The following is a 16381-nucleotide window of genomic DNA, read 5'->3' on the forward strand; positions in this document are numbered from 1 at the left end:
GTCTTAGTGTATTACCAACAGTAACCTTGGAAACGGTGGTCCCAGCTCTTTTCAGGTCATTGACCAGCTCCTCCCGTGTAGTTCTGGGCTGATTTCTCACCTTTCTTAGGATCATTGAGACCCCACGAGGTGAGATCTTGCATGGAGCCCCAGTCCGAGGGAGATTGACAGTATGTTTAGCTTCTTCCATTTTCTAATGATTGCTCCAACAGTGGACCTTTTATCAAGAAAGCTGCTTGGCAATTTCCCCATAGCCCTTTCCAGCCTTGTGGAGGAGTACAATTTTGTCTCTAGTGTCTTTGGACAGCTCTTTGGTCTTGGCCATGTTAGTAGTTGGATTCTTACTGATTGTATGGGGTGGACAGGTGTCTTTATGCAGCTAACGACCTCAAACAGGTGCATCTAATTTAGGATAATAAATGGAGTGGAGGTGGACATTTTAAAGGCAGACTAACAGGTCTTTGAGGGTCAGAATTCTAGCTGATAGGCAGGTGTTCAAATACTTATTTGCAGCTGTTTCATACAAATAAATAGTTAAAAAAATCATATATTGTGATTTCTGGATTTTTTTTTTTTAGATTTTGTCTCTCACAGTGGACATGCACCTACGATGACAATTTCAGACCCCTCCATGATTTCCAAGTGGGAGAACTTGCAAAATAGCAGGGTGTTCAAATACTTATTTTCCTCACTGTACATATACATATACATATATATATATATATACACATATATATACACATATACATACACATATATACACATACATATATATACACATATATATACACATATACATACACATATATACATACACATATATACATACACATATATCTACATATATATTATATACATACACATATATATTATATATATACATATATATATATATATATATATATATATATATATATATATATATATATATATACATATATACATATATACATATATTACATACATACATACGCATATATATTTATATCAGGGGTCAACCTTTTTTGACCAAAGAGACATTTTTTCATTTTTGGATAATGCATTTTTCCAAAAGAGCCACAGTAGGAAAAAAAATTGCCTATATATATATATATTATTAAAGTTAATATTAAAGACGTGCTTTTTTCAATAAAAAATTCAACCGTAGTAATTATTATTAATATTATTTAATTATTAATATTATTAACAAATATTCAGCAAACAATAAATAAGTTGGAATATGGAATTAATTCTGCAGGGCTTTCACTGTGAGGTTGAGTACCAAGTGATGAGCATATATACCATTTTGTGTGCGTGTGAGAGAGAATGAATGCACACAGTACTATCTGCTGTGTTTACGTGAATACTCGACTTAGCATTTTGATATATTTCTGTGTTTATTTGGCCGTTTAGGCGCGCAACCGAAGACAAAGGCTGCTTGTCCGTGTTGCGCTCGGAGCGCGCGCACAGTATCCTGTCAGTTCTCTTTCGCGACTTATCGCGCTTTTAATATTTCTTTTCAATATAAAGCACATCCTGTTCTTTTCTTTCTCATTCATTCATGTTTTGTTTTTAATAACTTTGAACAGAATCGTCAACTGAAATCTGCGCGGATTATCAAAAATACGACACATTTATAGGACATAAAGGGTCTCACTCAAAAGTGAAAGTACCAGCGGGTGAAATGTCTCTATGCGCAGCAAAGCACCCGTTTCAATAAAATGTTATATTAAAGTTTATAAAGTCTACTTTTACATTGTTGCTGCTGTTCTAGAATGGTTTTCGCCAGCTTGAATCCCAGTGCAGGAGCTGTAGGTTACCACAGAAACGTAAGCGGTTAGTTGATTGCTGTGGTGACTCGTGACACTCGCGAACAGCACTGAACACGCACTTTTGCCGGTACAACTTTAATATTATTATTATCATAAACTTTTCATTAACTTCAGTAGGCTGTACTACAACAAGGGAATTGTAATTGGTTGCTTTTTCTGCAGAGAGCCGATCTCTGTTGATGTGTTTTAATTGTTTTTCATCGATGGTTTGTTGGTAAAGGGTTAGAGACCTCGCGAGCCACATGATTTTTGCCAAAGAGCCAGATGTGGCTCGCGAGCCATAGGTTCCCGACCTCTGATTTATATATATCCAATTCATCAGAGAGCAGGCACAGTAGATAACACAAAAGGTATATGTGTTGCATGAAGGACTAAATGAGTCTGTTCCAAAAAATTAAAGGAGTTGATGGTGAAAGATGGTGGTGAAAAAGGTGGTGAAAGAAAACAAACGTCAATGTGGCTCTGACCACGAACGCATATAAATCCACAGACAAATTTCAGGACAACATATAGGATAGCCACAGAATATGGATCTTAAAGGAAAACACTATTAACTTAAACCTTCCAAACACTGTCTACAAAACACCATCATTCTGTAATCTGACATCAAACAAAGACAAATTTACCCCCCGTTTCTCCAGCTTCTCTGGAGAGCTTCTATTTTCACCTCTGGGTTATTGTCAAGTGTGTAATTTATTTCTAGACTATAAATCTTTGGCAGGCCACAGTTAAGATTATAAGATATGTGGGGAGTAGAAAAGGCAGGGGGAAGACAAGGATAGAACTTGTGCTGTCTGTTAGTGCCTCAAAAACAAATATGATTCTACAAATAGAGCAGTGTTTTTGTCTGGAACTCCACAAGCGCTCAAGGAGACTAAACAAAAGAGTGAGAACAGTAGGCCTCCAGATAAAGATAAAACAACTGACTGTAGACAATACATTTCAACACGGCCAAAAAATAAATGAAACAATGTCTCTTTAACATAAAGAGGCATTCAAATGGTTCAGCATTCAATCAACACAGTGACTGGAAAGAGGAACAAAAAGAGATCTCAGTCCACTTCTAATGCAAGAGACAGTGTAAATGCAACAAGAATTCAGCTGATTTTCCACTTAGTTCCCGTTTGGTGACCACAGTTCCATACCCATGTTGATGTATTTCCTAATGAAACAGGAAGCTTGGGCGGGACTTACAGAGGCGCTAACCAATAGGCTTGAGTTACGTTACAGTTGTGAACCATGATTTGAAACTCGCTACTCTGCAGCAGGTGGTGTTAAGAGTGAGGGACATTTCATTGGATGAAAATTTAGTGGAGAATAAATCATCTATATTACTGACCTTTCTCAGAAGAGAAATGCGTAGCTCTACTAAAATATTTTGGCTGAAAACGCATACTACTAGTAGGTGAAAAACAGTATGTGACAAAAGAAGTGTGTCAAAATTCACAGTACTTTACAGTAGCAAAACGTACCTGGATGAACTACTACTTCCGGCGAGAATTTGAAGTGAGCAATACGATGGACACTTTACTATCCCATGAGGCCACGGGAGAGGATTTGTGAACGGCAGTGAAGTGACGCAACTGACGCTGGTAGGTCACATGACACTGACAACATGGTGAATGTAGCACATCCAGATTACATTCATACTACACACATTCACACTATATAGTACATACTTTTTTAGCACTCAAAGTACCTACTCAAGAGACGCTCAAGAGAACTCATTTTGGACGCATCGGTTTGTCTTTCTGGCTAAGCTGACACAAAAACTAGGGATTTTTCATTTTTCTCTCGCTCAAAAACATCAGAGTTCAAGGTAAGTGTATCTGAAGTTTGTTTTTATTTTACACTCAAACGGCAAGAAAAGGCTGGATATACGATCTCAACATGACTGCCACAATAATAAGCTAGCCCATTTTATGTATAAAAAAAAAAAAAAAAAAAATTAGTCTATATTGATACAAGAATTAATTTTTTTTAGTGCCCAACTTTTATATAGTAAAAGGAGATAGTCAATTAAATCAATCAATCAATCGACACTTAGAACTGCACGTCATATCTCAGTTTTATTGAGCATTACGATAGCAAGAGGTTAGTACAATCTGCTGTTGGAAACGTTCACAGACATTTCATAATAAATGCAGGGTCAAGTAAAACTAAAATAAGCATATATATATCATACATTTTTATAGTAATGCAAGAATGTTAAGTAAAGAAAAGTTCTCAAAAGCAGTACTTGAAATAATAGCCCTGCCAAAAAAAACCCTCATCAATGTGATAACCGTCCACACATTTGATTCAGTGTAATTTATAAATACATTTTAGAGATCCTCTCATTTTTCTGCCATTATAAAATACAGACCTAAAATATACTTTGCATTTTCAAAGATGGACTAACAGTCATTTTTTTAGCTTGGGGGGGGTGTCTCATCTCCTGAGCACTACACATGGCATTAGAAAACACACAAAGCTGTTGACATGTTAATACAGCTTAAACACAGAAGTGCACTATGCAGCTTTCAAATAAGGTCAAGTGAACTCAAAGTACGCAAAAGAAATGCATACTTGCAAAACATGCGCCATGTTCTTAGTACACACGAGCAGTGCAGTTAGTCAAAGTAGTGCACTTATTTAGTAAGACGCTGAGCAAAAGTGCGTGTGCATCTAGTCTCATCAGAAGATCTTTCTATGATCCTACTGCCATCAACTTTGTGGTGAAAGTGTAACAACCACGATTCAACACATTTTCAACAGTGCATATCATTAGATTTGAGAATAGTCCCACTCTTTAAATTAATAGTTCACTTGAAAATAGATTTCTCCCATTTACTCGCCGTCACGTCATTCTGATCGAAAGTTGGATTTCAGAAGGATAGACAGATCGCTCTTTTCTATGCAATTTTAATAAATGGGGCATTCATTTTTCAAGGTAAAATGGACATAAAAGCACCAAAATATCACGTGACTCGTGCATGAGTTCAGTAAGAGTTCTAAAGACTCAATTTTTTTATGATACTTTGAATCTTTTTCAATATTTTAAAGCTTACTAAATGAAAACAATGACAAGGACACTCTTGTGTTCTGCAGAAGAAAGCAAGCTGTACATGTTTGGAATGACATGAGAGTGAGTAAACGACAAATTTTATTCTGAACTGCTATACCTAGCTTTAAAAAAGTCAAATGAAAAGGCAATTCTTGCAAATTTCAAAGAGGATTTTATCCTGTATTCCACGCTGCATACGCATTTGCGACTCAACCAGACTCACATCAAGCACACGTGTCAAATATCTCCACTCAGACCAGAAACGTTCAGACCTATAATATGAATTACTAAACTGAACTTTTGCACAAAACAAGCATCTTATCTATATATAAAACATAATAGTAAAAGTAATATTAAACATCAAGTAAGCCGTTTACATTAATGGCCACCCTGTTTCAACAACCCTTAGCTTATTTACAACGAAAAGGACGGTGCATATTGTTTAAGAGAGGAATAGAAATGGAGCATCAAGTCTTGTCCAGCACATACTAGAAGCTGAGTTTCTTGGAAGCCCACTAAAACCAGAGCAGTGCACTAGTCCTGAAGTGCACTTGGCATGTCCTTTTCTTAGCAGACGCCTTAGGCAAATTACCCTGCTAACCCTGTCCCCGTCCCCCCCTCTCAAGTGACAGTAAAACAGATGACACTGTCTATGCTATGCCCATGAATGGAACGCAAAAGTAGCATGGTATGTTTTAGAAAAGGAAATTGTGAATAAATGAATAAATGTTTTTATATCTGTGCAATAAAGAAAAGATGGAAGAAAAGACATATTGCAACCTTTTTGTCCCTTTATAATTGTGTCCTACGATGACACAACTTCAAGCTCTTTGCTATAAAGATCCCGCTGACATATTGCTGCAGAAATAGAGGATGATTTCACACCGCTTCAGTCACTCGCGGTCCCGAGTCGACAGACTCCACCTTCGATTGCCAGAGACTGTCCGGCCACCGCCCCAGGAGGAAGTCTGGATATGTGAGTCTGGCAAACAGAGAGAGAGAGAAAGAGAGAGTGTTTACAGAGTCAAGTGTGAGTGTGGTGGAGAAGCACACAGCTGTTAAATAGTGGGAGTGAGGTGTCCTGATTGCAATCAAAGGCAGCTGCCGCCCACCCGCCTCGGGCACATATCCTGGTCCCGCTCTCTGTCGGGCAACTATAAGCGGCCCCCTTAGAGCCAGAACCATGTGTGAAGGTATCATCCCAGGGTGCCTCGGGCCACCTGTTGGAAGCACTGGTTCATGGCGGGACAACACGCATAGGGTGACAAGTCAGTGGAAAACTGTGACCCCTTTCAGCACATCCATGTGTGTCAGTTATGCTATGATAGTGATCCATATCTCACTCACACAGTCTATGTGACCTCCAGCACAAGCTCAGGCAGACTACTAGCAAGCTAGAAGACAATGCCTTAAAACTAACTAAAATAACTAAAACTAAACAATGGGACATCTACTCTGAGAAAAGATAAAAGTAATAAATCCATCAAAAAAAAAAAAAAGTAAATAATGAAATTATAAAATAAATGTAAATATAAGTATGACATAATTAAAATATAGGGCCCTATGATTTCTGTAATGCAGAAAATACTGATGGAATGATGGAATCCAGTAACAAAAATTGGATTTATTTTACAGTATAACACAGGATGTCACATTTTGAATGAATAAATCCAAATAAATCGAGAAAAATTAAAATGGGAAAATAAATAAATAAATAAAAAACAGGTGCACTAAAATATAAATAAATATAAATGATATAAATACAATAAATGACCGAAATGGTGCTGAACCCATGCCTCTACATAAAAGACGACTGTTGATTTATTGTATTATTGGTTTAAAAAAAAAAAAAGATTTAACTTGCACAACAACCCCAACTGAAACATTGTGTTTTACAAAAGGCGTAGCTTGTCGGAGCAATAATGCCACAGAACTTTGGGTGGCGCGAATTTGAGTCCCAGCTTGTGATTCCCCAATAACTTCCTGTCTATCCTCAACCGTCCTATCAAATAAAGTTATAAAAGCCCCAAAATATCTTAAAAAAAAGCTTAGCTTTAAATATAGATGAGTAACAGGCATAGAACACCAACTTTCTAATATGTTTCAGCTAATCGTTAACACAAGTAACAAACACATTCAGACATTGCTGCAAAGGATTAGGGGAACTAGAAAACAAGGGGAATCATAACACAACTTTTCACATTTTTCTTTCTACCCCATGGAACGTTATTCCAGTGTTGTTTCCATATAGAGATAAAGCCTTCCTTTATACATGCCCATTACATTCATTTGTGCAATAACATGGCCCAAATATTCTGGCCATTAGAATTCAGCAAAAAAAAAAAAAAAAAAAAATTGTGAGATGCTAGGGATACCAGGGAGATGCCAATGTCTTCAGAGTGGTTTTTAGCAATATGCTATGTGGTTACCAGGGTGTTCTGGGTGGTTGCTTATTGGCCCAAGTCTCCATGATATTGTGGTCCTCAACTAAATGGCTCAGGTCCCCCTTTCTACAGAAGTCTATGTGATGTTTCGCTTGTTTTATCATTTGAAAATAATTCACCGTAACTTTAAAAAGTAATAGCACACATCTTCTCAAAAGCCTGTAGCTCAATCGTCTAGAGTGAAATCAAGCAACTAATTCTGTGAATTTTTTTTTTATTAGAAAAAGCTTCAACACATAACTTGTGGAAGCTTGTTTCCGCCACAGAATAAAACAATTTAAAAGATAATTGTGACTTTTTGTCTTACAATTCTGACTTTTTTTCCACACAATTGTGTTTACATCTTTTTTTCCGAGATATAAACATGCAATTTCGAGTTATAAAGTCAGAATTGCGAGATATAGACTCGCAATTCGAGAGGTGAATTTAATTTTTTCTTGCAAGCTATGTTCAACTTTTATGTAGCATAAGTTCAGTAGGATTTTCAGTCTGCTTATTTTAATCATACATTCAAGATTATTTTAAGTTTTATCCATAATTTAAAATTATGAGTCATTACATTTACTTTGATTTTTAATTGATTCAGTAGACTTTTCTTGTGTTCTGTTATCTAGTTATTATGGAAGCTTGTTTCCACCACTGAATAAAAAGTAAAAAGGTATTTGCGACTTTTTTATCTCACAATTCAGACTTTTTTTCTCACAATTGTGAGTTTATAACTCGCAATTCTGACTTTGAAATGTAATTCCCCTCCAATCTTCAAGTGTAAATTGGACTTATTCTTCTTATAAATGACAACAGTGTTTTGAAGTTGAACACATTTCAATCTACTTGATGGTGTTTTATCTGGAATGGTTCACATGTGGTTGGGATTACCACTGCTGGAAATAATCATGAAGTCTTAACGCAACCTGAAGATTAGACTTAATTCTGTGTGGCAAACCAGAGATTCACTGACTGAGATGGACATCTAGACTCAAGCCAAACATTTAAGCAGTTGGATATAATCAGAAAACTGCTTTGTTTGAGAGACCAAAAGTATGCCATTAAAATTCTTTTTTAATTGCCATGTAAAAAAGTGTGTATGATGTGTTTAAGAGCTGAAAACCAGAATGTTTAAACCAGAAGTGGGCCCGCAGCGTAAAAACAGATATATGACAATGGCCATGCTTCAGCTGTGGTTTCCACATATTTTGTTCTCAGCCACAGTGTGCCATCCCTTGTTTTGAGGGACTAAATGGAAAAATGGAAGAGTGAGCAGTGTAACCAATTAATCAGCAACCAAGGATGCATTTCCGAAAAGCATTGTTAGCCAACTATGGTCGCAAGATCTGACGCTAACAACAGTTTCATCGATTTGCCGTTTCTCGAAACCATAGCTCTGACAAACATTCACAAACAGCATTGCAATCTTGCGTGGTTGAAACAGTTTATTGTTCAATGACATGGACTTAAATAGATCATGCTCTTGGGCACAAGCAAGCTAACATTCAGTAAATTCTATATATTTCATTATATTTAAATATTGTGGTGGAAGAAGTAACGACATACACAGTGGGTGTCTAGGCCGCGTTTCCACCACAGGAACTTTCCCCAGGAACTAGGGACTTTGGGGTGGTACTCGGTTTGTTTCCCCCTCCGAAACTCCCTGCTTTGGAGGTAGTACTTTTTCAAAGTTCAGGAACTTTCAGGGGTGGGACTTGGGCTCTGAACATGCTGATTGGTTGAGTCTATGCCGCATTTTGATTGGTTGACTCCATGCAGCATTTTATTTCAACCACCTTTTTTTTTTTTTTTTATCTGTTGCAGTGCGTGTAGTAACTGTTGTTTAGTTTTCGAATCAACAATGGAGTTTAAAAAATTTGGCAGATGGACCGACGACGAGGTTCAGGCTTTATGGGGGAAAAAAAGTTCCTGGGACAAATTGTTCCGGGTAATTTCGGAGGAAACACTGCTTAATAAATCACTGTGTCCAAATAAAGTGTAACTTTAATGAATGAACTTGCGAATAAAGCAAAATGACATGTAACAAAAACAGTGAAATAGTCATTAAGTACTGCCACCATATGTTAAAGCAGAATTTCGGAGATCTCAAATAGATTAATTAGCAGAAAAGTATTAATCCACCTGCACATGACGTCAATTACGACAGTCCTATATTGCTGGACCAATGTAGTTCAAATGACAGAGGTGCAAAAGAGTTACTACGGCTTTGGAAAACAATCATGACTAGTTGGTAAGTTTCCTTAACGATGCATCGTACTATGATAGTTAATCAGCAAGTTACATCGCTGTACAGGAAACTCATCCCAGAGCAAGGAGGAGAGGACATGAGAAAACTAGCTCTCCTCCAACCGCAATGATGCGTGTGGATTTGGGAATTGAGCTGGAAGGTTTGAAATCTTGCCAAAAAAACATGCAATCCACATTCCAGGCTATCTATCGGACAACATGTTTGTCAGTGCATCAAACACAGAGGCTCATCCATATCCTATGTACAGTTTCATGACCACAAATATACAGTATACATAGTTATAATTTTATGCTGTGCAAAGTTTACATTATGCAATTCTTTGAAATGTATGGATTAAAAAAAAAAAAATTGTTTTAAATTAAATTAAAGGAAAATTAAATATGGCCTAACATTGCATCTGTGCTAACAGATGTGCAAAGTGAACAGGTTGAGAAGTTCTGGAGGTAAAGATGCTTGTTAAATGTAAGAGATTCATCAATGCCAGGCATGAAAGCCAAAGGGCTTGAAGCAACAGAGAGGGTTCGCTTCCAGCCAATCTGCACTGACAATAGACCGGATAAAGAGTACACTGGCTTCTGCAAAAACTGACTAGAGCCCCTGTTCAGAGCACAAACCCAACAAAGGACTATTCTAAAATGGGTCAATGCACACTTCCAGACACGCTCTGAGCTACTAGCCTGAATAGAAACGGTTAAAACGGCACACACTCCCAGAGCTCTGGACTGTGTTCTATCTCGCTGAGCTGCCAATCAGCTCTGGGCTTTCATCTCATCGAACACACACACATACACAGCAGCACAATGCATAAAGGAATGGGAGGAATGTTTCTGGAATGGTACAGGAATGAATTGGTGTCTTTCTGCTGCAGTCGTAGGAGGAAAGACCCGTCACAATTCAGTAGGATTGTTCATTTTGAACGGCTTCATTTTATGAGTACCTGCTGCCATGTGCGTGTTGCCATGCTTTTATCACTTTTCGGGCATTAGGACATGACTGTTAAAGCTAAACCAATAGGAGTTTTGTTAATATGTTATTAATAATTATTTTGAATAACACTAACAAACCTTAATTGTGAGGACTGCAAAGACAAGCATCTCTATTACTATTGCTCACACTTGAACAAACCCTGCAGGTGTGGTCACAAAAAAAAAGTCAATTTTCAACTGTCAATAGTGTAACGATGTATGAAGCCACTTTCAAACCAAGCATCTTTCTGTTAAGTCAAATCTGTGAATTTACTTGTACGCGATGCGCCTGGGTGTTCAAATCACACGGTTCCAAACTGACTTACAATTAACCCGTGGAAATGTGGATTTCACTCACAAAACTTCATAGAATAAAAAGTGAAAGTGACCGCACCTTAAGTAATATATTTTGGCATGTAACTCAACCTACACCACTGGTGTTACAGGCATGCATGATGCCTGGAATCACATGGCTTATTTAAGAAAGGTGTGCTATTACTATTATAACAGATTTTAATTTTTTTTGCCATGCTAATGACTAAATTGAAGCAGAGACCCAAGCCATATCTAGGGACCAGAAAATCATAGAGACTAACCACCCAGAATGCCCTAGCAACTGCGGAGACAGTGAAGAGCCCCTGATGAGGGTGTTCTGATGCAGGAACTTCTTACCCTGGGTTTACTGTCCTGGGCAGACATGTATCCCACACACATGCTCTCTGTAGTATGGCTCCATAGAAACTCCACTGTGAATAAAAGAGAGACACAATAACTGTGAGATATAGCTAAAAAAAGATATAGAGTTTCAAATGGATTTTTAGAATAGCTTTATTTTATTAATTAATGAAATATTAGAACAGAATAAAATCTCAAATAATATTGTGAACCACAATGCAAATTTTATAGAGGTGGTTAAAAAAATAAATACAAATAAAACAAAAACAACATTCTCCAATGCATCGCAATTCTCTCTTCAAATTCTGAGTTAGCATTCGCGATAGAATTGTGCGTGATCTAGAAACAACCGTATTCTGCTTGCTTTGAATTCACACACAAACCCTCGAATCTTCGAATAACGAATGTGGCTGTGGGGTGAATCAGTGTTAGTTGTTAAATGCACTTGCATCTTAAAATGCTTTTATGATGCAAAATTAACGTAATTAAAGTCTGTTTTTATTACACAGACAAGTCAAAACATCTATATTGTCAAAATAGATCTGTGCATTAGTGTGATCTATGATGTCATCAATAATAATCAAACAGCAGTAAAGTTGAGAAGGCATAAAATCACTCACTAATCTTGTCTGGAAAACTCTTTTCCAGACAAGATAAAAATCCTCTTAATTATTTGCTATTTAATTGTATTGTTTTGAAACCATATTTAGTTAGTTAAATTCTTAACATAAAATTGTTTAAATTTGTAATTATTTTAATAAGTACTTAAATGAATTTATACATTAATTTGAAGATAAATATACTAATTATAAGATTTAAAGTCAGTAAACTATTTAATAAAGAGCAAAAAAAAAAAAAAAGAAAAAAAAAAGGAAAAAAAAAGGAAAAAAAAAGGAAATGTAAATCAAGAATCATTTTGGAATCGGATCGTGACTCCCAGAATCGGAATTGGATTGGATCGTGTGGTGCCTAAAGATTTCCACCCCTAATATTTTACTCATAAATGGAAAACCGCTATTCTAAAAATCCATTAGAACTTCCAAAATGAACCCATGGCGAATTAGCCTTCTGAGTTAGCCTTAAATTGAAGTCAAGATTTAACGGTTAATTTGATTAATGAACACAACAGAAAAAGATATTGAAAAGGTGAGTTTCATATCAGTCTCAAATGTGTTTTTCCATTGAGTGTTGTCGGCCCTAATCATAACAATGCCTCTATTCTCCCGACCACACTTTGAGACCTGTTTATTCTGCTATTTGTGAATGCAGGGAGCTGCCATGTTTATCCCTGAATGTTTAAACAAAGATGCCTGGAAAAATTGTCAGCATCTTTAGACAAGAATGTGAGGGGGGCATTAGAAAGGAAGAATGGGGTGGGGGGTGGGGGGGATGACTTTCAGGGAATCTTCAGTGACCCAGATGTTCTTCAAAAATCCTCTATAACGACATCTTTTTGTGTAACACTTTCAGCAATGATGCATTCAATTGTTCAAAAGTGATACTAGATACATTTATGATGTTACAAAAGATCTCTATTTAAAAAAAAAATGCTGTTCATCAAAAAAAAAATTTATTACCGTTTCCACAAAAATATTAAACAGCACAACCGTTTTAAACATTGATAATAAGAAATGTTTCTTGAGCACCAAATCTGCATACTAAAATGATTTCAGAAGGATTGTCTGTCACTGAAGACTGGAGAAATGATGCTGAAAATTCAGGTTTGAAATCAAAGGAAAAAGTTAAATTAATAATAATAATTTCTCAATATTGTTGTTTTTTTGTATGCAGCCTTGATGAGCATAAGAAATAAGAAAATAAAAACTTTACATAGTTAAGGTAGTAAATTAAATTTGCTTTATAACAAAGCACCGCAAATCCGGTCCTGGGTAGGGTTGCACCAGCCGTTCGTAAGTTCTTTCTTAAATTGGAACGTAAAGTCCACACTAGAGGCTTAGTAACTACTAGCTAGTTTGTAACTAACTCTGAACTTTATTCCGTTGCACCATTTGTTCGCAAGGCAGAACGTAGCTAGTAGGTCGTAAGCTCTCCGTAAAGTAATGCGTAGTCGCATAATATGACGTTTAGCCTCGGTTATCCAATAGCAGCCTTCAAATACGTGAGCAGATGTTGTGTTGAAATGCTGTGAATTTCAGTTTATCCTTCATTCTTTTGCCTCACGTTACTAACGGTAAAAATAAGTTTCCATTAAATACGATACTTGATCATGAATAGCATAAGTGTTTTTATATGTAACATTCAGAAACTGTATTTGAAATTAAATGAATAAGGATAAATAAATAAATATTGATACAAAAAGCATAAGAAATTACGTTTATTGATTATGACTGATATTTGACATGCACACCATGGACCGATGCACACAGCGACGTGCTGTTTAGGATGGGTTTGTGTTAAAGATAGCCTCTAACAAAGTAATCTTTTCACATAATGTTCTCTCTCTTAAAATGTAAGCAAGTGTAAATGTCTGCATAATCATATATGTATTAAGAATTGAAGTCTGTCAGGTAAAATAATAGCTTATTGATGAAGTTCAGTGTGTTTGATATTTTATTCCATCCGTTACTCCTGATCGGAGGCTGCCGTAAATATTTAGTTTAAACGTAGAGTTACGCTTCAACTAAGTTTAATGGTGCAACGCAAAAATATTTAGAAGTGCGCAAGTCGTAACTTGGTGTCCATTTACGTCAAAACTAGGCTAAGTTATAACTTACGCCCAGCTGGTGCAACCGGCCCCTGGAGTGCCACGGCCCTTCAGAGTTTAGCTCAAACCCTGATCAAACTCACCAACCTGTGATTTTCTAGTGATCCTGATTTTCTAGAGTCCTTGGGCCCTTTTTAAACAATCTAAGCACATGGTCTAAAGCACAAGGCGAAAGTGCACTTAGAGCATGTCCGAATCCACTTTTGCTAGTTTAATGACGGGAAAAATGGTCGGCGCGCCCGGCGCATGGTCTAAAAGGGTTGTCCCTATTTTCTTAATGAGTAATAGGTGTGTTTTGGGCGTAACGTGCAATAAACAAATCAGAGTCTCATCTCCCATTCCCTTTAAAAGCCCGTTGCGCTCGCGCCATGGCGGATTTGCTATTTATATGACGGAATTTGCAAGCGGAAAAACTGAGCGCTTCTATAGCGAGGAAATGGATCAAAGTGTACGCACGTTGTGGACCCGCCTATAGGAACACATTACTAATGCGCTCTTTAAATAACAAAAAAAAAAGATTGTGCCATTGACTTTAGGGCAGGTTTTATGGGTCAATGGCACAGTCTATTTCAGGTGCCTCAAAATAGCAACATGCCAACAATGCGCCTAAACACACCTCGTTTACAGACCAGCACGCCCAAGGGGCGCACAAATAGGTGCAAATGTATTTGCTATTTAAACAGTGTGGCACATGACGTGAAAAAGATAACTGTGTCGGGCTGAAACTAGCCAAAAATACTTGCCGCATTGCGCCGGGTGTATGATAGCTTGCTCAGGTGTGTTTGATCAGGGTTGGAGCTAAACTCTGCAGGGCAAGATTTGAGGAACCCTGCTTTTTAGTATTCTTTATTTTTTTAATGTACTCGTGATACAGTGATCCATTCCGTTTTGATGTTTTTGAATGCACAATCATCACAGTTTTGGACCTCAGGTGTAATGAATTTAAGCTGAAGCAGGACAGAGGAGCACATACCCAGCAGAGCCTGGATGTCTTCAGAGCGTTGGGCTTCTCCACATGTGCAGCACCTCAGAACAATCACCCCACCCAGAACACAGTCCTCGCCAGCCAGGAATGGCGAACCTTAAACACAAACAAGCCAACTGCATTTCAACCGTGACCTTCTTTCCACTACAATCAGTCTATTTAGATGTAAAATCAAAATGAAAGCACGTTGGAGACATCTAAGAAAATCCAGCGATTCGGTCAATGATTTATTAGTTATGCTCTGTTCTGAGAAGTTAATGAAATGAGCGGAAAAGCCGTACATTTCCGTACTTTCTCCTGCCAACCTAAACGACTGAAAACAATTATTCTTTCCAAAGCTTTTGTTTTATTAACCAAATGAGAAAAATTGGGAGCAGAGCCACTTTTCGCTCTTTAATAGGTTAATGATGGAATGAGTTATTTCTGTAACCCCTCACGGAGCTCTGATAAAGGGACAAAGCAGCTCTGATAAAGGGAAAAAGCAGGCAAATACTCATACTTTTCCAAAGGGGAAAAAACTGAAAGTTTGTGCTGCAAAACGGGCTTCAAGCCCATTCAAATGATTACATCTCAAAACCAAAGGAGTGCTGGACACGGACTAGGTTTGAAGCACTCAAGCATAACATCAGTCCACAGGAGGGAAGAGTTTTAAATTTCACCTCAGATAGGTGCTCCGTTTCATTAATGCCATATTGATTTTGCACATCATGTTGTGTTCAGCTTGTTTACACTGAACACGGCTCTTTTTATAACACCTCTTAATTAAAACCTGGACAGCCTTCACACAGAAATTGTGGTCTTAACACCACAATTCAAAAGACATATTAAAACAGATCTTAATCCAATATTCCATTAAAAAAGCTTTTATTCTCCTCATTCTGTTTCATCTAGGCATCTTCAAAGTTAAAATCAAATTACACAGCTTTGAGAAACACTTGATTCTTATTGGTCAATCGCAGCATTCTGCAGTCAAATATTTTAGTAGAAATAGTGGCTCTCCAGAGCCTCTCTTCTCACATTAAATTAGATCAATATTTCATGTATACCTGTTTAATTATTTGGTAAACAATTGTAATCAAAGTGCTAACATGCAGTCATCTGATAATTTTCACAAAATAAAGCCCTTAAAGTAAGGGTAGGCAAATTTCAGAGAGGCTAGCAATAGCAAGCTAGCTTTAAAAGCATGAGATCCCACCCTCCCTTCAGAGCTTCTCCAAATCTACGCCCGACATTTTTGTTCTGTTTATTTTGTTAATGTTATTGAGGGAAGCATGCAGCACATTTCGGCGTCATTAAGCACATTAATGTTTGTTAACAGTAGATCGCTGCAAAGGTATTTCAAACTTTTTCACTTCTAAGCAAAGAACGAAAATAACTTTGCTGTGAGTATATCGGAGCATTGAATCACATTCAGACTCTTGTACATTACGTATGCGAGCTGCAGTACAGTTAAAGGCCACCGGTGTCGCTAACAAC

The 16381-nt window shown here is 37.1% G+C and overlaps 1 protein-coding gene across 2 annotated transcripts in view; it reads right to left on the reverse strand.

Moving 5' to 3' along the window:
• Positions 1-3862: 3862 nt before the first annotated feature.
• Positions 3863-16381, reverse strand: part of tasp1 (taspase, threonine aspartase, 1) — a 33481-nt gene continuing 20962 nt past the window's right edge. For both annotated transcript variants that reach the window (XM_081350509.1, XM_081350510.1), the window contains 3 exons: positions 14894-15001; positions 11193-11266; positions 3863-5839 (listed from right to left, as the gene is read on the reverse strand). In XM_081350509.1, coding sequence (XP_081206635.1) covers positions 5747-5839; positions 11193-11266; positions 14894-15001 — 275 coding nt within the window. In that variant the 3' untranslated portion in view covers positions 3863-5746. The remainder of the gene's footprint in view (positions 5840-11192; positions 11267-14893; positions 15002-16381) is intronic.

This window comes from Scardinius erythrophthalmus (genome assembly GCF_964197995.2).
Source record: "Scardinius erythrophthalmus genome assembly, chromosome: 21".
NCBI classification, from domain to species: domain Eukaryota; kingdom Metazoa; phylum Chordata; class Actinopteri; order Cypriniformes; family Leuciscidae; genus Scardinius; species Scardinius erythrophthalmus.